This window comes from Lissotriton helveticus, chromosome 8, assembly GCF_964261635.1.
Source record: "Lissotriton helveticus chromosome 8, aLisHel1.1, whole genome shotgun sequence".
NCBI lineage: Eukaryota > Metazoa > Chordata > Amphibia > Caudata > Salamandridae > Lissotriton > Lissotriton helveticus.
In genome coordinates this window covers 1227725330-1227750830 of record NC_136069.1, presented here as the reverse complement: position 1 = coordinate 1227750830, position 25501 = coordinate 1227725330, and the positions used below count along the sequence as shown (strand labels likewise).

Sequence of the window (25501 nt, the reverse complement as noted above, 5' to 3'; positions counted from 1 at the left end):
GATAAGTATAGGAGGGTCTATAAAATTGATTCCATCCAAAAGTGCAAACATTCAGATAATTGAGTACACCCGTAGGCTTCCATATTACTTAATTAACTTTTATAATAATGATTTTAACTCAACTCAGAACAAGAACTATATAGAACTCTTCGGAGAATTATCCAAAATAGCGGAAAATTCCCATAATCAGGTGAGCACTAGGAGTCAAGTCAAGTCAAAGAATTTATATAGCGCACTACATACCCAGAGGGTCTCAAGGCGCTGAGGGAGGGGAGAAGGATTACTTGTCAAATATCCACGTTTTAAGTTGCTTTCTGAATGCTAGGTGGTTCTGGGTAAGGCGAAGGTAAGTGGGGAGTGAGTTCCATGTTTTAGCTGCCAGGTATGAGAAGGATCTGCCTCCCATGGTGGACTTGTTGATGCGAGGTACGGTGGCGAGGGCTTGGCTGGAAGAACGTAGTTGGCGGGAGGGGGTGTAGAAGGACAGACGTGAGTTGAGGCATTCTGGTCCGATGTCGTAGAGTGATTTGTGTGCGTGGGTTAGCAGTCGGAAAGTGATCCTTTTATTGACGGGTAGCCAGTGGAGGTCTTTCAGGTGACCAGAGATGTGTTCGTTACGCGGGATGTCTAATATGATCCTGGCTGAGGCGTTTTGGATTCGTTGGAGTTTCTTCTGGAGTTTAGCAGTAGTACCTGCGTAGAGGGTGTTTCCGTAGTCCAGTTGGCTCGTGACCAGAGCATGGGTGACTGTTTTTCTGGTTTCGGTGGGGATCCAGCGAAATGTTTTTTTGAGCATGCGAAGAATGTTGAAGCAGGATGAGGATACGGCGGTGACTTGTCTGTTCATAGAAAGTGAAGAATCCAGGATGACGCCTAGGTTCCGTGCGTGGTCTGTCGGGATGGGTGCTTTTCCAAGGGCTTCCGGCCACCAAGAGTCGTCCCATGCCGAGGGGGATGTACCTAAGATGAGGACTTCTGTTTTATCGGAGTTGAGTTTCAGACGGCTGTGTTTCATCCATTCGGCAACTTCTTTCATTCCTTCATGTAGGTTAGTTTTGGCGGTGCTGGGGTCATTGGTGAGAGAAAGGATCAGTTGAGTGTCATCCGCGTAAGAGATGATGTTGAGGTTGTGTTGGCGAGCGATGGCCGCGAGGGGGCTCATGTATACGTTGAAGAGGGTGGGACTGAGTGAGGATCCTTGTGGTACGCCGCAGATGACTTCAGTGGCCTCGGACTTGAATGGTGGAAGGCGGACTCTCTGGGTTCTTCCGGTGAGGAACAAGGTGATCCATTCAAGAGCTTTTCCTTGTATTCCGATGTTTCTGAGGCGTTGTAAGAGGGTGCTGTGGCAGACTGTGTCGAAGGCTGCAGAGAGGTCGAGGAGGATGAGGGCGACTGTGTCTCCATTGTCCAGTAGAGTTCGAATGTCGTCTGTTGCTGCGATGAGGGCGGTCTCAGTGCTGTGTTTTGCTCGGAAGCCAGATTGTGAGGAGTCGAGGGATTTGTTGGCTTCGAGGAAGGCGGCGAGCTGGTTGTTGACAGCTTTCTCGATGACTTTGGCCGGGAAAGGAAGGAGCGATATGGGGCGGTAATTTTTGAGTTCGGTGGGGTCTGCTGTGGGTTTTTTCAGAAGGGCGGTGAGTTCAGCGTGTTTCCAGCTTTCCGGGAAGGTGGCGGAGTTGAAGGAGCAGTTGATGACGTCTCGGAGGTGCGGTGCTATGATGGAGTCTGCTTTGTTGAAGATGTGGTGAGGACAAGGGTCTGTGGGGGATCCTGAGTGGATGGAGTTCATCAGGCGGATGGTGTCCTCAGTGGAGATTGGGTTCCAGTCGTTAAGGGTGTTTAAGGGGGAAGAATGTTCAGCATATGGTTGGGTGGGTTGGTCTCCGGGTTGGTTGTCGTAGCTGTTGTGGATGTCTGCAATTTTGTTGTGGAAGAATAAAGCCAGGGAGTCGCAGAGGGCTTGAGAGGGGGTGATGTCGTTGGAGTTGGCTGAGGGATTGGTAAATTCCTTGACGATGTTGAAAAGTTCCTTGCTGTTGTGGGCGTTGTTGTCTAGTCGATCCTTGAATGCTGTTTTCTTGGCCTTCCGGATTAGTTGGTGGTGTGTGCGGGTGGCGTTTTTGAAGGCGTCCTTGGTGGTAGTGGTTGGGTCTTTTTTCCAGGCCTTTTCCAGGGAGCGGCAGAGTTTCTTGGACTTCTTAATATCATCGTTGAACCATGAGGCCTTCTTGCTGCCAGGTTTGCTTTGACGTTTTTTCAGTGGTGCTAGGGTGTCGGCGGTGTTGGATAACCATAGGGTGAAGTTGGCGGCGGCTTGGTCTGGGTTAGAAGAGTGGGCTGGGGTGTTTAGAAGGAGCGATGAGGAGATCTGGTCGATGGTGATTTTGTTCCAGTTTCTTTGCAGAGTTGGTTGGAGGTGGTTGATGGGTTTAGGCTTGTTGTAGGTGAAGTGAACGCAGCTGTGGTCAGTCCAGAGGAGATCCGTAGTGTGGCTGAAGGAGACATGATTGCTGGAGGTGAAGATGGGGTCGAGTGTGTGACCTGCGATGTGGGTGGGGGAAGTGACCAGTTGTTTAAGTCCGAGGTTGGCGAGGTTGTCCAAGAGGGTGGTGGTGTTGCGGTCGTTGTTCTTTTCAAGGTGAAAGTTGAGGTCTCCCAGAAGGATGTAATCTTTGGATGGGAACGCGTGTGGAGTGATGAAGTCCGTGATGTCTTCACTGAATTTTGCGCGGGGTCCAGGTGGTCTGTAGAGGAGGGTGCCTCTGAGTGTGGTCTTTGGGTCGATGTGGATCTGGAAGTGAAGGTGTTCAGAGTTGGCGAGATTGACGTCTGAGCTGGTTGAGATGTGGATGGATTTCTTATGGACGATAGCGATTCCTCCTCCTGTGTGGCTGGTACGGTCCTTGCGTGTGATCTTATAATCTTCAGGGATGGCAATGGTGATGTCTGGGGCGGAGGAAGCGTTCATCCATGTTTCTGTTAGGAAGGCGATGTCTGGAGAGATGGTGTCTAGTAGATTCCAGAGGTCAATGGCGTGTCTGTGGACCGATCGGGTGTTGAGAAGGATGCATTGTAGGTGGTTGGGGTCGGGAATCAGTGGTGTGGTCGTAGCGGAGAAGTTGTCGGTGCCGATGAATTTGCAGGAGTAGCAAGAGAAAGGTCCATGGGTGTGTCCAGGAGCGGCTTGGACGCAGTTGGGGGCGCGACCGGGGTTAAGGGCTAGGAGGGTGGCGGCATCGTAGGTAATGCGGGAGGGCTGGGCAGTGCGAGGGGCAGGGGGTCTGGCGCTGGGCGCGGTCCAGGCGCGGACGGGCGTAGACGGGCTTACCTTTGGCGCACCTTCGGCGCGGTTTGGGCGCGGTCGCTGCGCGTAAACGCTGCGCGCGGGGACTCCTGTCATATATGGATAGAGGAGGGGGAGGGGCGAGGGCGTCTCAGCTGGGAGGCGGGCGGGCACACGAGGACCACAACAACAATCAAAATGGAGGCGGAGGGCGGAGCACAGCGGAGCGCTACAGGCAGACGCGCGACCAAGGTGAAAACAGCAGTAAATATTAATTAAAATGCAAGTCAAGCAAAGCGGCAGTCAGGCAGGCAGCAGGCAATAACAATTGGCAGTTTCAGAGGCAAAGCAGCGCTACGATACCAATACCAGCAGGGGACACTGGGAGCGACCACTCAGCTCGAAGAGAGGAGTGAGTCTCGGAGCTCTAAGGTAGGGAAGCGCTATTTCAGGTCAGTGGGAGGGCGTCTCAGCTGGGAGGCGGGGCAGGCACACGAGGACCACAACAACAATCAAAATGGAGGCGGAGGGGGGAGCACAGCGGAGCGCTACAGGCAGACGCGCGACCAAGGTGAAAACAGCAGTAAATATTAATTAAAATGCAAGTCAAGCAAAGCGGCAGTCAGGCAGGCAGCAGGCAATAACAATTGGCAGTTTCAGAGGCAAAGCAGCGCTACGATACCAATACCAGCAGGGGACACTGGGAGCGACCACTCAGCTCGAAGAGAGGAGTGAGTCACGGAGCTCTAAGGTAGGGAAGCGCTATTTCAGGTCAGTGGGAGGGCGTCTCAGCTGGGAGGCGGGGCGGGCACACGAGGACCACAACAACAATCAAAATGGAGGCGGAGGGGGGAGCACAGCGGAGCGCTACAGGCAGACGCGCGACCAAGGTGAAAACAGCAGTAAATATTAATTAAAATGCAAGTCAAGCAAAGCGGCAGTCAGGCAGGCAGCAGGCAATAACAATTGGCAGTTTCAGAGGCAAAGCAGCGCTACGATACCAATACCAGCAGGGGACACTGGGAGCGACCACTCAGCTCGACCACTCAGCTCCTGCAAGGACAATTCTTGCAGGAGATTTTAATGCGAAGTTCTTAAAATCTAAAATGGACAACACACAAATAGACAGGGCATTTAAACGTGGTGAAGAATTAGAATGTTTTATTAACAAACATATCCTAATAGACATAATGGATGTCAATAAAAACGAGCCACCTACTTACATCCCAACCTTTAGAGGGCGAGAATTCTCTAGCACAGTGGACTATATCTTTATGTCGTCTGACCTAATAGATAGAGTCACGAAGGCTGGGGTTCTTGAGACCGCCTTCGGGGACCATAATGCTTTGGAGGTAAATATTGGTTTAGGTCCCTCCAACGCCTTTGCTCGCACTTTGGGAGCCAGGGATATCATGGCCTCGACTAATAATTTAAGATTAAAATGGAGGGGGGTAGATAGCAGTCAAATAATAAATACAATTATGAGTAATCATGGCTCGCTGGTCGACTCTTGCTCTCTTGTTGATGGGAATCATCAGAGGATAGTAAAAGATTTTGCCACACTCTGTTATATTATCAAAACTCTCCTAAGTGTCCCCACTAAATTGATTGCCTCTGAACCAAGGTGGTTCGATTGCTATTGTTCAGCAGCTAACAAAGCCCTTCGTAGGGCTCTAAACTGTAAACCTAGAAGTATAAGGGATGTACGGGCTGCTAGACAAAATTATAAAACAGCTATAGGATCAAGGAAGGCGGCTTTATTAGTTGAGCAATGGGAGGCTCTAACAACTGCTGCTGCAATAGGGAGCAGTACGACTTTCTGGCCTGCTGTTAAAAAGATGCGGGACATGGGTAAGCAGCTAACCCCAACAAGCTGTACTATAGCAAGCGAGCAATGGGAACTACGCTTTTCTAAAATATATGCTAGCCCGGGAGCTGTCATAGGAGATTATTGCCCTGGAACACTGGAATCACTAGAAATTACTTTGGGGGAAGTCACCGTGGCCATTAACCAGAGCCTTGGTAATAAGGCACCTGGGCCTGATGGCTTCCCAATAGATATAATCAAGCATAAGCCGGAACTCTGGGGACCAATTTTTGTAAACACCTTTAATAGTCTCCCGTTTGTCCCAATACCTGCGACCTGGTCCACGAGCATAATTGTGCCTATTTATAAAAAAGGCGAAAGATCTGACCCTGCAAATTATAGGCCCATCTCGCTCCTGGACAACACGCTGAAAATCTTGGGTAGGGTATTGTACAATAGAGTTAACGATTGGGCTGAGGAAATGGGGGTACTGGACCGTTGCCAAATGGGTTTTAGATGCAAGGTTGGGACTATCGAACAATGCCTAAATTTAAATCTTTTAATAAGCAAATATAATATAGCCAAGGCATCGCCCATTTACCTTGCATTCATGGATTTATCGTCCGCATTTGACCTGGTAAATAGGTCAAAATTGTGGTCGACTCTTTTGTCCTACGGCCTAGATGCCCCCTTGGTACATTTCCTCGCCTACCTGCATAAAGATACAAAGGCGCAGGTACGGATTGATATGGAGGGCACAGTTTCCGGGCCAATTAATGTTGAAAGAGGTGTGAGGCAGGGGTGCGTTTTAGCACCCCTGTTATTTATTATTTACATAAATGGCCTGAGTAATTCCCTGAAGAGGGCCACCACAGATGTTCCCAAAATTAAAGGAGGTCTATTACCTTGTCTTTTGTATGCTGATGACGCTGTGCTCATGGGATTAACACCTAATGCCTTACGCGCACTAGTCAGGGATTTTTCTTATTATATGGGGAACTTGGATCTTAAGGTAAATTTTAATAAATCATTTATTATGTCTTGTGGGCCGGGTGCCAGACAATTAAATTCTATCACGGTAGGAGCTGATAAGTTGCTTTCAACTAAGACTTTCCCATATTTAGGTATGGTCTTTGCTGCGAACGGCCTGTGGAGTGGGCATATTGCCCACGCCACAGGCAAGTTCTCAAAGGCCATAAACTCAATCCTCTCCCTTCCCAGACCGAAGAGAATTGGAGCAACTAAAGCAGTCCTAAAGATATACAGACTACAGTGCACTCCAGTGGCAACCTCCGGCGCCGAAATCTGGGGGTTAGTAAAAACCCCTACATTACAACGAGAAGAGAATCGGCTCTGTAGGAAACTGCTGGGGGCCCCCATTAAATCATCGGGGTACATTTGCCATTCAGAGTTGAATATACCGTATATCAGTGATTTTATTGCTGCAAGGCCTGCACTATTCTGGCTGGCCATTTGGGCTAATGACTATGCTAGTTTAACACAGGATATCTTGAGGGAGTGCCTGGCCTGTGATAAATGGAACAGCATCCCATGGCTCCGTGCTATACAGGAAAGTTTATCTAGCATAGGCAGAGGGAACCTCTTTGATAACCCATCTTATATCAAGAGTACTGATAAAAAGGAAGTCCAAATTGGACTATATGCCATTTACAATGAAAAGAGATTGTCAGATGAGATGTGGAAACAAACCGTTGTGTCCTATACTAACAATGGTTTATTTATAGACCAACTTCCACTGTATTTGATACTGCCAATGTGTAACTGGGAAAGATCTCTACTTTTTCGAATGAGAGCAGGAACTATTAAGTTTTCACTCTGTTTTCCTTTGGGACATAGCACATCTGGAAACATTCCGTGCCCTTGCGATGGAGTCAGTAAACAAAATGACCTACACTTCTTTTTTAATTGCAAGTTTTACATGAAATATATTAAATGTTTTTTAGCCCCATATTTTAAAAAACATAGACCGCTCTCCTTGAATCAGTCCTATTTAATGCTCCTAAAATTAGAGGATGATGAACTTATATTCCGCTCAAGCACTTTCTTAAAAGTTATTTTCAATGTACGTAAAACTATGGAATGCCCCTGATTTATTTGCACTTATGGCTATTGACCTCTTTTGCACTTTATATAATGATAAATATGATACTTTGTAATTGTACTGATATGCACTTTACTACAACCAAAAATTTTGAATTGTATTTTAATTGTGCTTTTATGGATTTGTTTGAATCCGAATAAAGATTTTGAATCGAATCGTATGTCCTCCTTCTTCAAATCCCAACAGCTCACTGCCCAGCTGCCCCTTCGTCCCGCAACTCCTCCCTTTCCGCCCGCCCTCGTCCCTCACTTGGGCCGGTCCTAGTGCGTGACCAGTTTGGTCACTGGGCACCTTACATCAACGTCATTACAAGGAAGGGCTTTGCGAACGAGCACCTACAAATCCGCCCTGAGATGCTGCCATCAGCAAATCAGAGCCTCCAAACTATCTGTTTCACCAAACACATTGAAAGCAGCACCTACAGCACTAAGGAAATCTTTGCCATGGTGAAACTCTTCACCTCTCCAGCTGCAAGGTCCACCAGCGTAAGCCTCTATTTGGACTTCTGCACCCAGCTGTCCCTATTCTTCAGCAACAAGGTCACCAGCAGCTATGAAAACACTGAGCCCCAACTGGACCCTTTCTCCTTTGCAGCCTTCCTTTCCCTCTCTGCAAACATCCAGAGGGCCACCCTGACCACCTGGTACCCGTTGACCCCCTACCCTCGCCATGTCTTCATCAAAGGACTGGACCCCATCCTCACAGTCCTCACCCCGAACCTGCATGGCTAAATCAGCACAGCCACCTATCAAGATGCTTGAAAACGCCACAGTACTTCCCCTCAAGAAATCAACTGCACACCGAAAGACGCTAGCCAGCTACCAGCCTATCTCCCTGCTATCCTACCCAGAAAAAGTTATGTAAAAGATGGTAAACCACCCACCTCACTGACAACCACCTCCTCTACACTGCTTCATCCAGATTCAGGCCGAACCACAGTACAGAGACCACCCACCTTGCCCTCACCGATGACATCTGGATGATCTAGGACAGAGGTGACACCACAGCCCTCATCCTACTGGATCTTTTCACAGCCTTCAACACCGTCTCCAACCCCATCCTTATTCACCAACTGCATGAAGCTGGCAACCAGGGTCTCGCATTTCACTGGCTGTGCCCTTAACTATGACTCGTTCCCTAAGGTAACCACAACTCACGCCCTCACCATGCACGGTATTGTCATCAATGAGGCCAGTTCAGTTGTCATCAGTAATGCTATAAATTATGTCACTGAACACATCATGAGTGTTGTAATATGTGAGGTCATAAGCAGTGCATGGTGAGGGCACGATTTATAGTTACATTAGGGCACGCGTTATAGTTAACTTGAGAACTGTAACTGGTGAATTTCAGTGGTTTTTTTCAAGTTTAAAACATGTCACTTAAATTTTCACCTAACTAACGTTACTTTAACCTTTTTTTTCAGTGAATGTCTAAGGTTTAATTAATATAAAAGTTATAATTACAATTCCCAACTATAACGTCACTTTAACCTCTGTTTTTTTCCTCGGGTTTTCATAACTTGAATATTTTATCACCATAACAGAAAGCCTAGCCTGCTACCATGTCCTGCATCCAACCCCCCACCGCGTACAGCTGTGTGCAGTGTGGGGTTAGCAGCACAGCCTGGCCTCTGGTGGGGGAGTTGGGGCTGGTAGGGCCATTGGTGCAGAGCCTAGTACCCAATCCCCGCGGGTACGCACGGTTGACTGTGATGTTACAATATAAAGGGTGTCATTTTAAGTAAGGCATACCTTCTGACTTTGTCAATGGGTCAGAACATCAAAATATATAAGTTGGGCCTATTGCCTTTATGAAGGAGTCAGCATATCAACATATATAGAGCCCACCTATTCTCTTTGTCAGAAAATGACCAATAATTATAATCAAATATATATTAATTAATTTACACAGTACAGTGTTTAATAAAAATTATTGTCTCACAGAAATATTTAATAAAGATGTCTTCCAAAAAATTGACATGTCTTTGAGGCTTTTATTAACAGTTTTCAGGCTGCAAGATACAGCTATAGAAGCAACCACAAGGGGTTCTGCACTCAGGCTGAAGACCATAGAGCTCCAGCTAGTAGTGCTTTAACCCGTTAAGAGCTGCGGTTGGCCGTTAAACATTCGGAGCACTACCTGGCTGGTGCTGCGCACGTTCAACGGCCGACGCTGCCCCGCCCGCTCTTTAAAACGGCCGCACTGCCGCGAAAAAACGGCCGCGGTTAACGAGTTAAAAATAAAATCTAAACTCTCCTAGGGTCATGGATTCAATGATCAAGAAAACGTACTTTTTTAAAAAAAATGCTGGGGGGGTGAGGTTGCTGCTGCAGTCCCTGCAGCCCCCCCTACTACCACCACCACCACCCCCACAATATTTACTTTTCTTTAATGGTGGCCCTGGCTCTTCTGGGGGCACCACAAGCATGAAAATATATTTTGTTAAAAGGTTATTATGGTGCTCCTTGCTAGGAGCAATAAATACATTTTTTAAGGGGAGGGCCCCCTCTCTGATCCTTTACAGTCATGGAAACCCCACCCTCCCCCAGGCCCTAATGTGGGTGTCCACCCAGGACGGACTCCCACTGGGCCGGCAGTGGTAGCTGCCATTGCTCCCGCTTGGCAGGAGCAGGTATTTTTCTCTAATCCTGTTGGGCCAGAGCAATCTGAGTTTCCCTGACCACAAGAGTGCAGGCAGGAAACAAATATCTGATGTCACCCAGCAAGAGCATTTTTGCAACTCCCGCCGGGTGGTAGCAGACAGGTTTTCCCAGCCTCCGCACTTGCAGACAGGGAAACTGTGTACGCCACAGTGGATGTGGACCCCTGGAATGAGGTCCCTGAGGCGTTACTAGGCTTGGGGAGGGGGGGCACACGCCCCCTCCCCTATAAATATGTTGCTAAGCCTAGGGGGATGGGGTCGCCTGGATCATAATTTGCCCGGGGAAGGGAGTGGCGTATTCCCATCCCCTTTAAATATTATGCCAGGCCTAGGCAGATGGGCCCATGGGCCGTAATTGGCTCAGGGTGGGGGGAGCCTCATTCACGTTCTCTCACCAATATCTATTTTAATTTACCCCCGTGCCCTATCCCACCTCAGTTGCCATTTTTTTTTTTTTTGCCGTTATTCTGCGGGAATACATCAGTATCGCGTAAATAAAACGAATTATTTTTTTATTTTGGCTCCACGGGCGTCTTTTTAGGTGCCCCACAAGCGCTAGAGGGCAGGGTATCCTTACAATACCCCCTTATATTTTTTTTAAAAACATTTTCAGGACAGGGCACTAATCAATCTGTCAATGTGGTTTAAATACCAGTATAGTATGGCTGTTAGACATGCACATCACAACGTGCATTTCTAATGACCTTATTGGAATGGTTGTCATATTTCAAATGCAGAAGCCAGCTTACTAAGCTCAGTGATGGTGGTGCTAGTGGGGTGCAGGAGGTGGGTGACGGTGGGGAGTTTACCTCCATACACCTGCTATTGGGGCTTTTAGCAGAGTGAAGTGTTGTGAAAGAACTGCAGAAAATGGAGAAGTGGGGCCCTGCCACAGCATGTCCGGTGCCAATGTTGAGCTGTTGTGGTTGAGGAGAAGGATAATAGCCGCCCATTTTGAAATTGGGGTTTAAGGCACACAAATGTGTACTTACTCTAAGAGGCTCCTATGCCTCCCTGTGTCTGTTTGCTTTGTGTACTAGTCGCCAAAGACAATATCATGAACTCCATGATATACAGTAGACTGGTCACAAGGGTGAAGGATAACCCTGTTGGTCAGTGACGGAAGGGGGCTTGCCTAAACAAGCCAAGGGCTGAAGAGAAATCACCAAAAACCACCATGTATATATCCATATGTTGTGTGATGTTTGTATGTGTCTGATTGAATGAACTTGTAGGAAGCTGGATCTCTATATAGTGTACTGAAAAGAAGTACACTGTGCAGAGAGTACAGTGGGTCCCACATTTGTTTACAGAGGCTAAAGTAGATAACACTAATGCTCTCTTTTGTGGTAGTGTGGGCGAGCAGTTAGGCTTATCAAAGGGCAGTACTAAGCATTTGTTGCATTCACAGAGGCAGTAAATGAGACACACACTCAAAGAATAAATCCTAAACCAAATTAGAAAAATAACACTTATTTCATACACATTTCAAAACCAAGAATTTCTTTCAAAAGTAAGTACTTTTTTCAATACTTATTCACACAGGTATGTAAAGCTTTTAAAGCTGTGCGCCTTTACGCACAATGCAATTATTTGGGAGCAAAAAGTCAGAGATGCCTAAAGGTAGGTACAGTCTGTTTCAGGGGTTCACCTTCGGGGTTTGGAGTTGTGGTGGGCCAGTATCCAAATTACTACCAGCAGTTCTTCGGGAACTGCTCGAGTTCTGCTGGGAGCAGAGTGCTGGTGAGGTTTGTAGCTGGCGCGCTACAATGAAGGGGGGGCACCCAAACACAGCCTGCACAGGGGGACTTGGGCCACAAGGGGTCTTGGAGCAAGGGAGCACAGTTGGTAGGTCAGGTCCTGGGCCGGACGGCTGGGGTGCAGAGTGGTTAGGTCGGCTGGGCTGGGTGCGCAAATATACTCCTCGTGGTCAGGGACAAACAAATAACAGAGGTAAAATCAAGTCAGCTGGGCCACTCACGAAGTGTGTCTCAGTGATGCTGATGTCCCTCGACGGCTGCTGAGTCCATGTGAAGTGAGAATCCGGACTGGACTCTCATTGTTGCTGTTTGGTGCAGGGCGTCCGGTACCCTGGGGGTTGGTGCTGCACGGCTCCGGTTGGTCCAGGTGTCTTCCCACCTGGTGGGGAGACAGATCTGATCTTGCAGTGCATGATTACCTTCTCCTGGTTCTCTACAGTGTGGGTCGGGCCGGGGAGCTGATAGGTGGTGGCTCGACTCAGCTTGTCGGTGCCTGCAGTCTGCACGGAAGTTGCTCCTCTACTCTGAGGGGGACTGTAGGTGTTTTTATAAGTGCTCTCAGGCTTCCCAAGGTTTTGGCTAGGTCTCCAGCTCACAGAACGAGTCACTCTGTTGCGATTATCTAGAGAGTGCTGAGGATGGACAGGTTTTCATGCCAAAGTCCATAGGTCTGCTGCAGTTCTTGCCAGGCAGTGACTCTTCTTCATTCTTCTTCTCTTGATCTGTCGAATCTGAGTTCTTGGGTTCAGGGGAGCCACCTAAATAGTCAATTTAGGGGCGTTAAGGGGAGTGACATGTAGTAACCAATGGGCTACCTACCTTTAGGTGTATACACCCTCTATATGACCACTTCCTGTGGGAAGGAGGCACAACTCTGACCCTAGAATGTTCATTCTGCCAAAACAAGATGGAGGAATTTAAAAAGTGGGATCCACATCAGCTGGCTCGCCCTAGGGGTGGTGCTGGCTGAATGTGGGCACTCCTCCTAATCTTACAAATGTTGCCGCCTGTTTTGCAGCCGAAAAGTGGGGTCATGACAGGGGGGTGGGCAGCTCCACTATCTGGAGAGGCCTGGGGCGCATAACAAAGGCAGCAGGGCCTTTGAAGCTTCTTGCCCTGGAATGCACATCCTGCGTGGAGGTGATGTGAACACTTCTGCCCAGAGCAGGCTTTGTTTCTGGCCTCCGAGAGCGAAGGCTCTCACCTCAGGAGGTCAGAAACCGGTCTATGGTGGCTGGCTGGTTGAGACCGGTCAGTAAACATACTAGTTGTCAGTAGGTTTTATGGGGAACCTCTAAGGTGCTCTCTGGTTGCATTTATTAATAATTCCAGCACTGGCATCAGTGTGGGCTTATTAAGACGAGGTGTTTGGTACCAATGTCTTGGGGAACAGTGAAGCTATCATGTAGCTGGGAAACTCGCAATGACAAGTAACCCGCCCATGGACTTGATATTGCTTCCCTGTGTACTGATGGTATCTAACGGTGAACTTAGATGTCACTGGGACACATCCACTCATGCAGATATGCCCACACATGGGTATAGTGCATCCTGCCTTAGGGCTGCTAGGCCTGCTGTAGGGGTGACTTACCTATGCCACATGCAGTATTGGGTAATGGCACACTGGGGATGTGTGCCATGTGGACTCTTCGTTTTTCCCTGCACCAAGCCACGCAGGCTGCAATGGCAGTTTTGCATGAGCTCGGTGAGGGGTCGCTTAGAGTGGCACAGTTCGAGCTGCAGTCCTTAGGAACCCTCTTTAGGTCCAAGACCCTAGGTACCAGTACATTTTACTATGGACTTACAGGGATCCTAAAGCAGTGCCAATTGTGGAACAAAGATACAGTTTAGGGAAAGATCACTGGTACTGGGGACCTGGTTGGCAGGAACCAAGTACACTTTCAGTAAAAGTTGCACCCGATACCAGGCAAAAGGGTGGGGGAGACTGCAACAGAGTCCAATTTCCTACAGAACACATTCAGCAGACAACTAAGACTGTTTGTAGTGAGACTTAAACATTGTTACTTGATGTTAGGGGCAGTTCCTCAGCTAAGGCTGAGGAGCGTCGCCCCACTGCTCTTTGAGCAGAAAAAATAAAATTATAATAACTATGTTATTATTATTTTCTTTTTCACAGGTTAGGGTGGGGCGGGGCTGTAGGCACAGGGGGTGGAGTGGTTTGTGCACACTAAGTGCACATGACTGCTTGGTTGGCCGTCTGGGACCGGCCACACAGTCATGGGCACTGTGCTTGTTCCCCACCAGGCTGCATTACACAGCCTGGTGCGGGAACATGCCCAGGCCCCCAGTCCCCATCTGAGCGCTGATCCACATCACTCAGACCAATCACAATGCTGCATAGCAGCGTTGTAATTGGCTATGGGGAGCCTGGATGCTTCTTGGTTCAAGTCTCCGGAGTAGGGAGGAGAGACGGCCGGTGGAATAGGTAAGTGGTATTTTTTTTATCATGTTGTTCCCCCCGCTACCCCACCCTTCCCGCCGCCCTTCCACCCTCATTCCCTGCCAGCCGCTACTGGTCAGGAGTGCAAGGATACAATTTATTGGATCAAAATGAAGATCAAAAAGTTGCACACAAGGGGTGGGACAAAACAAGAATATGAAGGGAAGCCATCGAATTAAGAGTATCAAACTGACAACCAGCCAGTCATGAGCAAGGTGCTGAACCAGAGTCCACTCTATGCATTATTGCATTGTAGATAATAGGTCTTCGACGACAGACAACTAAGAATATCTGCAATAAAGACCTACAAACGTCTAGCAAACCAAAGCAGTATAATGTATAACACAGAATGGGTCAGTGCAAGAGGTGAGTACTCTGAGGTTAGAATTAAGGGTCATTGGTTTGCCTTGATACATCCACGAAAGCTCCTTTGTCCCTTTGACTTAGTTTCAGAATTGTGTATTGGGCATACTTAGAAGAAGTCCGAGGGTGCCACTTGGCCCTTTAAGTAGCTTAGCAAGCTATTTCAGTTCGGGCCTCTTTTTATGACTTGCTATTGTCTTTTTGTACATTTCTACCTAAATAAATTAATAAATAAAAAACAACCATGCACAAAGACCAAACACTCTGCTCTTTTGACGAAAGCATTTTAATGTTTTTTTTCTTGCCCGCATTCAAGACCGTAAACAACATTATAGGCTACCGGTGTATTAAAATAAACAATGTAAATCACCCATGGTACTTAAAACAAAGCGGGTACGTTTTGAAACTGCCATATTCAAACTTACTTTCACAATGCCTACTTGCAGTTTAATAAACTGGCTATTAAGCTTTTAAAAGGCACTAAATGTCAGAGGGTTTTAGCTCATAGATGAAAATATTGTTTATGGCAGATGCAGATTTGTTTCTATTTTGAGCACTGTTTCCTGCGGCTAGTTTAATAAGGGATCCTGTTATGTCCCCAGTGAATTTTGATGATTACCAAGTGATTTTGTTAACTGCATGACTGTCTCCTTCTTGACAACCAGTGGGCCCTTGTTACAATGGTGCCGATACTTAATGAAGACTGGGGATAACAAGGGCTGAACTATTAATAGTGTTGAAGGTACATGCCACCAGGGACCAGGAGGAACTGTACCACAATTAGTGTCTGTTTTTACTAGAAAATCATGGAATGTGAGGGGCCAATTTCTCTGCTTACATTGGCTCATTGGCTCCATTGCTACGCAACTGGGCTGTAATTTCACACACACACACAGATCATTTCATATGACAAGGCAATAAAACGTAATAAAAGATTTTTTTGAGCCGATCCCGCACTAATTTTATAAATATCACCTCAGACTGTGCATGCTGTCTGGTTGTGAAAAGGCCTATAGTCAGTTTACAGTGAGCCTAGAGCCTGACAATTGCTTACCATTGGTTGGCTTTATTGTAACACTTATTTCCTTGCTTTTTATTCAATCAGTTGTCTGGGTTTTCCTTCCTCTTCTTAAGTTTGTCCCTCCCTGGAGCCCTTATGTTCTGCTTACTTTTCGTCATTGCTTTTATCTTTTGGTTAAGTGCTTCATGAGAGTGCATATGTTTTCAAGCTGGCTCCCTCGTGTACTTCTCTTACCCTGTCCACATCTCTCCATGTTTATGTCTCTCTGCCCCCTCCACGTTGCTCCCCGCTATATTTTCTTGCACATGTGCTTCTCCCTTGGGTGTTGCTTCCCCAGCCCACCTTCCTGTTCCCGCTTGTTGATCCTCCCACTCTTCGTTGATGCCCCCTCATCCCACATGCAGTTTTCTTTTTGCAATGAACCAGGCAGCAAATTGATGCTGGCCGATCCAGCTTAAAACACTTTTGCACTACTTCTATATCTTTTTTTAAATGTACTGATCCACTTCATTTTTAGGTGTATGGACACACCTACAGAATTTTTTTGCCATACTGCACAGCATCTTGCAAATGTTGTACAGCATGGCTAAAAGGAATTGGCAAAGCCAATGCATGCCAATGGTGGCTTTGCCAGTGCTTGTTTGATTAAATGGACTGGTCAGAATGGCCACATTTTAGAAAGGCTTCCTATGCACATCTGAAGAGGTAAAAATCACACACTAATAGTGAAATAGAAGCTGTATAGTGCATCGATCAACTAGTTTCGGGACTCCCTCGAACTAACTTGTTTGACCGTCCTTGAAGTATCTGAAAAATTAACTATGAGTGAGGTAGTGAAGGGAAGTGTCAAAGAGAGGGTGGGACAAAAAGGCAAGACCTAAAAAGGAAGACCCAAATGTTTGTTTCTAAAATTAGAGCTATGTCACTTTTATTTCAAAGGCCAGTTCATAAAGCTGGTTACACGAGGATGGAAAAGGTCCATGATCCATATTAGCTGTATTTATCATGTTGTTTCTTCTCTTTCCAGAGGAAAGCAGTGATATTTCTGGAGATGTGCTTGTTGAGACAGGTAGCAAAAAAGAATCCTAATGATGACCAATACGTTGAAACAAGAATATTATTTTGATTCAGTTGATCAAGAAATTCAAGTATCATACCATTATCAAATAACTTTTTTCAATAAATTTACACTGTGGCCTAATGCGTTAATAATTACATTCTAATGCTAGACAATTTTCAGAACTTTTGCAAATGCATCAGAAAGCAATATACTTAAATTGCTTGCAGTGTTTAATAGTTCCTACATCTTTGCCCTTTTTTTATATGCTAAATCAAGAAATGTGTGCACCAAACAGCAACTGCTACTATAATTGCTTGCATTATGTACTCCTTTCACTAAAGTGCACTGAGCCTCAATTAAGCCGCTAACTACATTGTCACTTCCGTTACACGTTACCCAATCCAAAGAGAACAGAGGGGGAATTAGTAGCCATGCAGACATGTCCCCATGTACACTTCCTCTGTGCTCGGGATTAGGCTATTGTCTGACATTTGAAGGCAGGATCTCAAAGTAAGCAAGAGCTACTAGAGAAGAGATCCAACAATGTAAAGCAGTCCTGTGGTTGGCCACTTTTCAAGTGCACTGTCATGTTTAACTTCACACCATTGTGCTTTTCAGTCTTCCTGTCTTTAATTTCAATAATTAAAGAAAATTCATGCAGTTCAAGTCTTACTCACATTCTATGAAGTGCAGATCTTCGCAAAATTAAGAATTACCCTCCTGCAACCTAAAAACACCAAGAAGAACTCCATTTGATGTCTACTCATTATGTATTCTCACAGCAGCACGCAGCCAACAGTTCCACCACCTTTGGTCAGAAGATATTTCGCATTTCTTTGTTCTGAATATTGTCAAAAAGGGTTCTTTCCTCGCCTTATCAATAATGCATCCTGCTTCACCACCTTGATTTCAAGCTTTTCGCCTTGGCCCAGAAGTATCCAACAGGTGCCAGAGATGGCTAGATCAGTATCATGTCTTTAGGCTCAAAAATTTATAAATGATTCGATGTAGATTCATTGTATGTAGGGATATGTCACAGGCATATCCTAAACATCTGACATGGACCTGGCCCGAATAGACCTCAGTTGGGTACACCTGCTCTATGTCTTCTCAGAGAGGAGAGAAAATATTTTCAGGTGGGTGCTTTAAGGGTGATTCCCGTTGGCCACACAAAAAATGAAAGATTTTGTGTTCTGCGAGCATAAACTGGAGTCAGTGTTTTTTTAACATTTGTTTTCTAAAAGTTACAAGGTGTATCCCTTAGCCCAAAGTGTCTTGCAGAGCAGAACAATTCAAAAAGCAACATCACATAAGATTTTAAAAAGTCCACAGTATACCAAAGGTAAATAAACAGGAATGTGAGTACAAATGAGAATTTAAAAATAAATAAATAATGAAAAAGAAAGACTGAGAATAAATCTGTTTAATATCCGGAATACAGTTTACCTATTCCTTAGTGAAAAATGCTGCAAATTCGAAGTGACAAAAATGTCTGCCTGCTTGCTCACATAGAGAAAATCTGCAGCTCTGCAAATAAAGAAAAATAAGGTAATACAATAGGCAAGAGCTGCTGCGGCGAAAGCTCTCCTGGAATACTTAACAAGCCTATATATAGGAATCCATTATCACAGCAACTATTTACTGTAAGTGTCCTTGATACCCAAGAGAGCCAGAACTGTCTTGTCTAGTAGGTTGGTCTTCCTTAGTTAATAGTGATGAAGGCCAATTACAGTTGAGTCTGGAAGTGCAACAGAAATCTGTATACTGAAAATGGAACAGGACAGATGTGATCTGAAATTTTAGCACTCATCTGTCAATGTGATGTGGCATGGAATGCAGCCCACAGATGAGCAAGAGTCCGCGCAGATAAACCCACAAAGAGGTAGTTTCTGCACTCCAGCTTTGAGCTCAGCAGTTTTTCATGGCTGGAGTATATATTGAGCAAGAGATAACTGGTTGGGTTTGACAAAGTATGTTCAAATACAAGTTATACTACGAGGTGATAGAGCAGAGAGCCATGATTGTAACTGAAGATCTGCTGACTTGGAACAATAAATGTTCAATTTTTAAAGAATTTAACTTTAATGGATGAAGAGACATGATGCAAATAGGAGTAAACTCTGAAAAGATAGAAGCTTTCAAATACCGATGGGAGCTGTAGACCATCTTAATGTGGCCTCCATTGAATGACCTAAGTTGTGGCATGGGATGTGTTAGCCACTAAAACTGCTTCACATGCTCACTTTGATTCTCTAAAAAAAAAACCTAGTCTGTAATAAGTTAAGAGCTTCAACAGTTGTACTTCTAGTTTTGTACCATTTGTTTCAGCCTCTGGATTTGTCCCTTAGATACTACTCCAGATTCATAGATCTCGCATAACCACGCAACACACAAAGATGATTTCATCTATCAGAGTGCTGATCGTAATTCTTAAAATATTCCATCCAGTTGATTAAACACTAGAAAGTTGAAATAACTTTTTTGCATATAAAGAAGTCCTGCAATAAAAAAAATCACTCTGAAAGCTAAACAGAGGGTATATGCCAGATGTATCAAAGTTATTTCCTCCTTGATAGGCCAAAAATAAGAGCCTTTAGTGTATGGCTTGTCAACACACCAAATAATAAAATCCAGTAAGGTTTAGAGGATATCTGCGATGAATATGCATTGTGAACATTTGTAAATAATGAATTCAAGTGTAGACTATTTATATATATTTTGATCTTTGATCATTTTTAATAATAACCAGATGTTACCAATCGGTGCTTGGACAAACTGGACCATACTTTCGATATATCAGGACTATTGTGCGTTAAATTTGTTGAATATCTATGTTTCTCTGTAAAATATTCAGCTTTAGTTAGTCTCTTAAAGAGAGTTGGACATTTAGGTCTATTTCTGACTTAGTTATCTGATATACACTGATCTAGAAAAGGGAGTGTTGTCTCCTCCTTAGTGACATTCTTTTCTAACAGTATTCTTATGTAGACCAAAAAAAACAATAGCACTTAGGTTTTCATATACTTAAACTTTAACCGAAGAAGCTCCTTGATGTTTCAGGCATGGCTGTGAAAAGTCTAGCTTTCAAGATTGTGTTGACATGGGCGGATTCTAATTTTACAAAAGTATGGAGTTTACCTAATGCACACCCTGTTGTGCACTAACAATTTTGTCTGCTACTCAGAAAGTTCCAGAAATATGCAAAATGCGAGTTATATAGGCAGGATTTCACTAAAGAGCTGCTTTGTGAGTTTACCTCACAATTAAACATAATTCTCTAGAAGTCTTCATAGTCATACATTCAAATACCTTTTTGTACCTTTTTATCAACACCAATTTTTTTTTTTTAAGTATAATGCAAAATCATCTATTGCCATCATCTCTAACGCCATCTCATCTCTTTAACCACAACTGACCATGGAAAACAGTTGTCACCACAAGCCACCACATTAAAACAAACATAGCTTGTTGAGTCAGCGTGGATGGGAGGATGCTAAAAAGTGGAAACATTGAGTGAGCAGATTTTAATTAAGAAAAGCTTCTTGAGATGCACATGCAAATGTGGGAAGAAGAAGCTCAATGACCATTTGTGCTCTGAGGGAAAAGGCCTAAAATCTTTAGACAAGGGTGAAGCAAAGTCAACAATCATTAAAAAGATAGATGTACTACTTGCTGCCCTGCTCATCATAATTCAAGTATTCTTTGGTTTAAATTATTTGGCACTCCTCTTTTGGACAGTTTCAAATTCAATAAAAACACTTTCATACGTGCTGCCCAAAATTGAACACACTTTTGGAAATGTGCCTCACAGTTATCCAGTATTATGGGTGTCTTTCATAGATTCACATGCCTGAATCATTCCCCGTCGTCGAGATGGGAGCCCCGGTAATAGAAAAGTAATGTCCTATAGACATACATAGAGAAAAATAGGCCTAAGGGCCTTGCCTTAGTAGCCTATCTATGTCCTTTTGTAAAAAGGACCAAATTTCCAAAGGTAGCCAATCAGCTACCACCTCCCTCTAGAACCTTCCTGCCAGGAGCCTCAGTCTCTCAGATTTTCTACCGCACGTTGTGCTAGGGAGTCCCCACCTGAGCTCTCCTCAGGTTTCTTCAAATTCTTTACTTTCTTCAAAAAACTTGGATTCTACTTCAACTATGGCTGAACAACAGAAAAGAGGACTATTCAGAGCTTGTTCTTCTTGTGGCAAGAAGAGACTGCACGTCGACGACAAGCATGAGACTTGCCTCTACTGCCTCTACCCTGACCACACAGTAAAGGACTGCAGGGTATGTAGAACATTCTCTACCAAAACACTTAAGGATAGAGAAGGCAGACTGCTCCTCTGGTTAAACAGACTAAAAACCAGAGATGTTGAGGTGCTCTCCTCGGAGGGCAGTGAAATGGCTTCAGTTTCCTCAAAACTATCCTTAAAAAGGCCAAGGGAGGCTTCCCCTGGCCATCCAGACGTCCCTCACAAAAAGACTACTTCAAAGTCTTCTGAGGCAAGATCTGACACGTCTGTGAAGGATGCTGCAACCTTCAGAAAGCCATCGCAGTCCTCGTCGTCTACTTCCATGACATTATCTTCAAGGAAAACGAACTATGTTTCCACATCGACGACGACAATCTCGACGACGGTGGCATCGTCAGCCTTGACTTCAACGACGACGACCACCCACTCGTCGACGACGGGTAAGCCAATATCGTCGATTGTACTTATTAAAAAACAGCAATCGTTTGTCAAAACTCCGTCGTCATCTCCGTCGACGTCGACAAAACAGAAAACACCGACATCGTCGACGAGAATTCAGTCGACGTCCACCGCATCGTCGACGAAGACACCGACGACGGTAGGAGCACCGCCGACGACAACTGCACCGTCGACGGCTACTACGACGCCGACGACAAAACTGCCGTCGACGTCCACGACGACGGCGAAGGTACCGTCGACGACCGCATCGACGACGGCGAAGGCACCGTCGACGGCTACTCCGTCGACGGCGAAGGCACCGTCGACGGCTACTCCGTCGACGACCGCCTCGTCGACGACAGCTTCATCGGCGAAGGGACACTCGACGCTTGAAAAGCGATCGACGGCGATACCGTCGACGACCTCGTCGACGACCTCGTCGACGACGACATCATCGACGCCATGGAAAAAAGCGGAGTTAATTCCATCAAAAAAGGTCACCAAACTCCCTATTACGCCCGAATTAACATCACCCAGTAGGGTTCCATCACTGCTTCCTTCTCACATACTACAAGCTGACGAATCAGATGATGACCACTTCGAACAAGCTACTAGCCCGTCAGATCTAAATGTCAAATGCCAGAGTACTGACGATGACGGAGATGATGTTATATTTACGGAAGAAACTGTTCAGGCTCAGGTACATACTCAAGTCACTCCAATGATCGTATTGCCGGCCGAGATAGTTCATGATCTTCAATTCCTGATCACAGACTATAAAAAGCGATTCCCAGAATCGTCAGCGACACCATCACATGGCAATTCTCAAGAATCTTCCACACAGCAAAGATCACCAAGGGCAAGACCAACGCCTTTGGTTATTCCTCAAGATACTGAACAGGTTCACAACATACAATCCTCTGATGATGACGACGAACCTCCTGAGGAAGGTGAGGTTAGAGATGACCTCTCTCAAAACAGAGATGATGAGGATTACGTTGCTCATTCTCCGGCCACACCGGAACCCAGCACATCAGACTCTCCACCAGTGGATATCGGGGGATTCCACAATTTAATAGAGAGAGCGGCCACTAGATTTCACATGGCAATGGAAACAAAAGTAACGGATTGTTTCTTGTATGACTTCAAAGACCCCATAAGGAAGGAGGCACGATCCATTCCCATAATAGAACATATCTGGGAACAGGGGCTACAACTCATGCAAACACCTGCATCTGTTTCCATAGTGGTCCCTAGACTGGACAAAAAATATAGGGCTCCGTCAACGGCACCCACTTGTTTTAATTCACATCCAAAACCTGATTCGGTCGTCACTCAAGCCGCCCAGAAGAACTCCAGAAACCCATCCTCGCCACTCTCAGCACCACCAGACAAGGAGGGCAGGAAATTGGATGGCATAGGCAAACGCTTCTCCACAACGTCAGCCATGACGGTCAAAGTGGCCAACGCCATTGCTCTGCTGGGCAGATACAATAGGCAACTATGGGAAGACATTGCTCCATATCTCACGCACGTGCCTGATGACTTGAAAAATGAGGTCCAGGCACTCCTTCATGAAGGTCAAATGTCGGCATCAGAAATCATAGATTCAGCTGTCGATGTCGCCATGACAGGCTTCAGACAGCTTGCAGGTGCCGCAGTTTTGCGCAGGCAAGGTTGGCTCAAAGCGACGTCCTTCAGACAGGAAGTACAAACCAAAGTTGTAGATATGCCCTATGACGGACAACTACTATTTGGAGCTAAAATAGATGAAGCCTTGCAGACGATAAAGAAAGACACCGATACTGCAAGGGCTCTCGGGACTTTACAATTCAGGAACCAGTCCTTTCGAGGGCACAGAGGACGAGGACAATCCACGTACAGAGGATCTTATCAAGGCAAATCCACATATAATCAAAATCGCTCCCAATATCCACAGCGGCAGCAACAACAAAGTCGTCAGACCCCCTACGGGAGACCGAACTTCAGGGGCAAATCGCAAAAGAAAACGGCTGGCGGAAGACAATGACCAATTCCCGCAGCCAGTCCCCCCACCGTCCGGTCCGCTCAAAATTGGTGGCAAGCTGACACATTTCCTCCAAAATTGGAAAATGATTACGACGGATCGGTGGGTACTACAATTGATTCAACACGGTCACACCTTGGAATTCAACTCCATCCCACCGTTCACCCCTCCTCACAAACATCATCACAAACACCTTCGTCTGTTACTGCAGGAAATCTCTTCCATGATAAAAAAAGGAGCAATAGAGCAAGTCCCATCAGCTCAAAAGGGAAAGGGATTTTATTCCCGCTTCTTTTTAATCCAACAGAAAAAGAAGAAATGGAGGCCCATTCTAGATCTCAGGGCGCTCAATGCCTTCCTGAAAAGCCAATCGTTTCATATGGTGACTATCCAGGAAATCTTAGGCTCCCTGGAGGAAGGAGACTTTATGACATCTTTGGACCTGCAAGATGCATATTACCATGTCCCAATACACAAACGACACAAAAAATTCCTACGATTCGAAGTAGCAGGTCTCCATTACCAATTTTGTGTCCTCCCATTTGGCCTCAAATCAGCACCTCGCATTTTTACAAAGTGCCTGGCTCCTGTGGCAGCTTACCTGAGACAACAGAATCACCAGGTCTTCCCCTACCTAGACGACTGGCTGGTGAAAGCACCGTCTCTCACGGACGCACAGCTGTCTTCCAACGCCTGTCTCGACATTTTCCGGAACCTGGGTTTGACTCTCAACTTCGAAAAATCTACTTTACAACCCACCAGGATAATAACATTTCTGGGGGCCACTATAAACACCATTTCCTCCAAAGCTTTCCCGTCTCTGGAAAGAAAAAACAAACTGATGACTCTAGCTACCGCGATATCTTCAAAACCAACCATCAAAGTAAGGATTTTCAAATCTCTTCTAGGGATGATGTCTTCCTGCATTCTACTCATCCCTCACTGTCGGCTCAGAATGCGCCCCCTTCAGGAGGCCCTGACCAAACAGTGGACCCAATGTACAGATTCCTTCGAGGATCACATAGTCGTCACTCGACAAATATCCGAGACGCTGGCCTGGTGGATGAAGCACAAGAACCTATCCAAAGGTCTCACGTTCTTGTTACCAGAAACTCCACACGTCATAACGACGGACGCATCTCTCGAAGGCTGGGGTGCAGTCCTTCAAGACTTACAAATCAGCGGCAGATGGTCGGAGCAAGAGAAGGCTCTGCATATCAACCTCCTAGAACTACGTGCAGTCCTTCACTCCCTACAGGCATTCCTCCCTCGCATCAAAAATTCTGCAGTGCTAGTGAGGACAGACAACACGACCACAATGCACTACTTAAACAAGCAGGGAGGGACACGCTCGCTGACGCTGTCTCGCGAATCACAAAAAATTTGGAACTGGCTACTGCTCAACAACATCACATTAACATCGGAGTATGTCCCAGGAAAAGACAACGTCATAGCAGACGCTCTCAGCAGACAGAGGTCAATGTCCCACGAATGGGAACTGAACCAGCAAGTTCTAGACAACATCTTCTCGGCATGGGGAACACCTCAAATAGACCTCTTCGCCACCAAGGAGAACAAAAAATGCCAAAGCTTCGCAAGTTGGCATCCCCAACAGGGGTCATTAGGAAATGCATTTTCCATCGCATGGCGCAACGTGTTTGCGTACGCATTTCCGCCATTTCCCCTGATCAGCAGAGTCATCCGGAAGATGAAAATGGAGCATTGCACATTGATTCTCATGGCCCCATACTGGCCGAGACAACATTGGTTCGCGGACCTCCGACGCCTCTCAGTCCGTCCATCAATCCAACTGCCTCAACATCCTTCTCTACTCTCGATGTCCAAAGGCCAGATACTCCACCCGAATCTGACATCTCTCAGATTATCGGCTTGGCTCCTGAGTACCGAGAATTCTGTCACCTAAGCATCCCGCAGGAGTGCAAAGAAGTCCTAGCTAAAGCAAGAGCAGTTAGCACGAACAAAACTTATTCCTTGAAATGGAAGCGATTTTGTATTTGGTGTAAAGACAACAATATACACCCTTTCAAGATCACTCCAGAGCAGATACTGCCTTATCTCCTGCATCTGGCCCAAACAGGTCTTGCGCATGCTTCCATCAGGGTACACCTGGCAGCAATCTCTCGCTTCACCAGGTCTTCAAAAGGCCCTTCACTATGGTCCAACAGACTGATAAAACAGTTCCTTAAAGGGCTTTACAGATCTTTCCCTAGACCAAGAC

The 25501-nt window shown here is 45.9% G+C and overlaps 1 protein-coding gene across 6 annotated transcripts in view; it reads left to right on the top strand.

Moving 5' to 3' along the window:
• Positions 1-25501, top strand: part of CRACDL (CRACD like) — a 494359-nt gene that overhangs the window by 438887 nt on the left and 29971 nt on the right. For 3 of the 6 annotated variants that reach the window (XM_078658203.1, XM_078658204.1, XM_078658201.1), the window contains exon 9: positions 16513-16554. The exons of the other annotated variants lie outside the window; for them this stretch is intronic. In XM_078658203.1, the coding sequence (XP_078514329.1) occupies positions 16513-16554 (42 nt within the window). The remainder of the gene's footprint in view (positions 1-16512; positions 16555-25501) is intronic. 6 annotated transcript variants of the gene reach the window in all.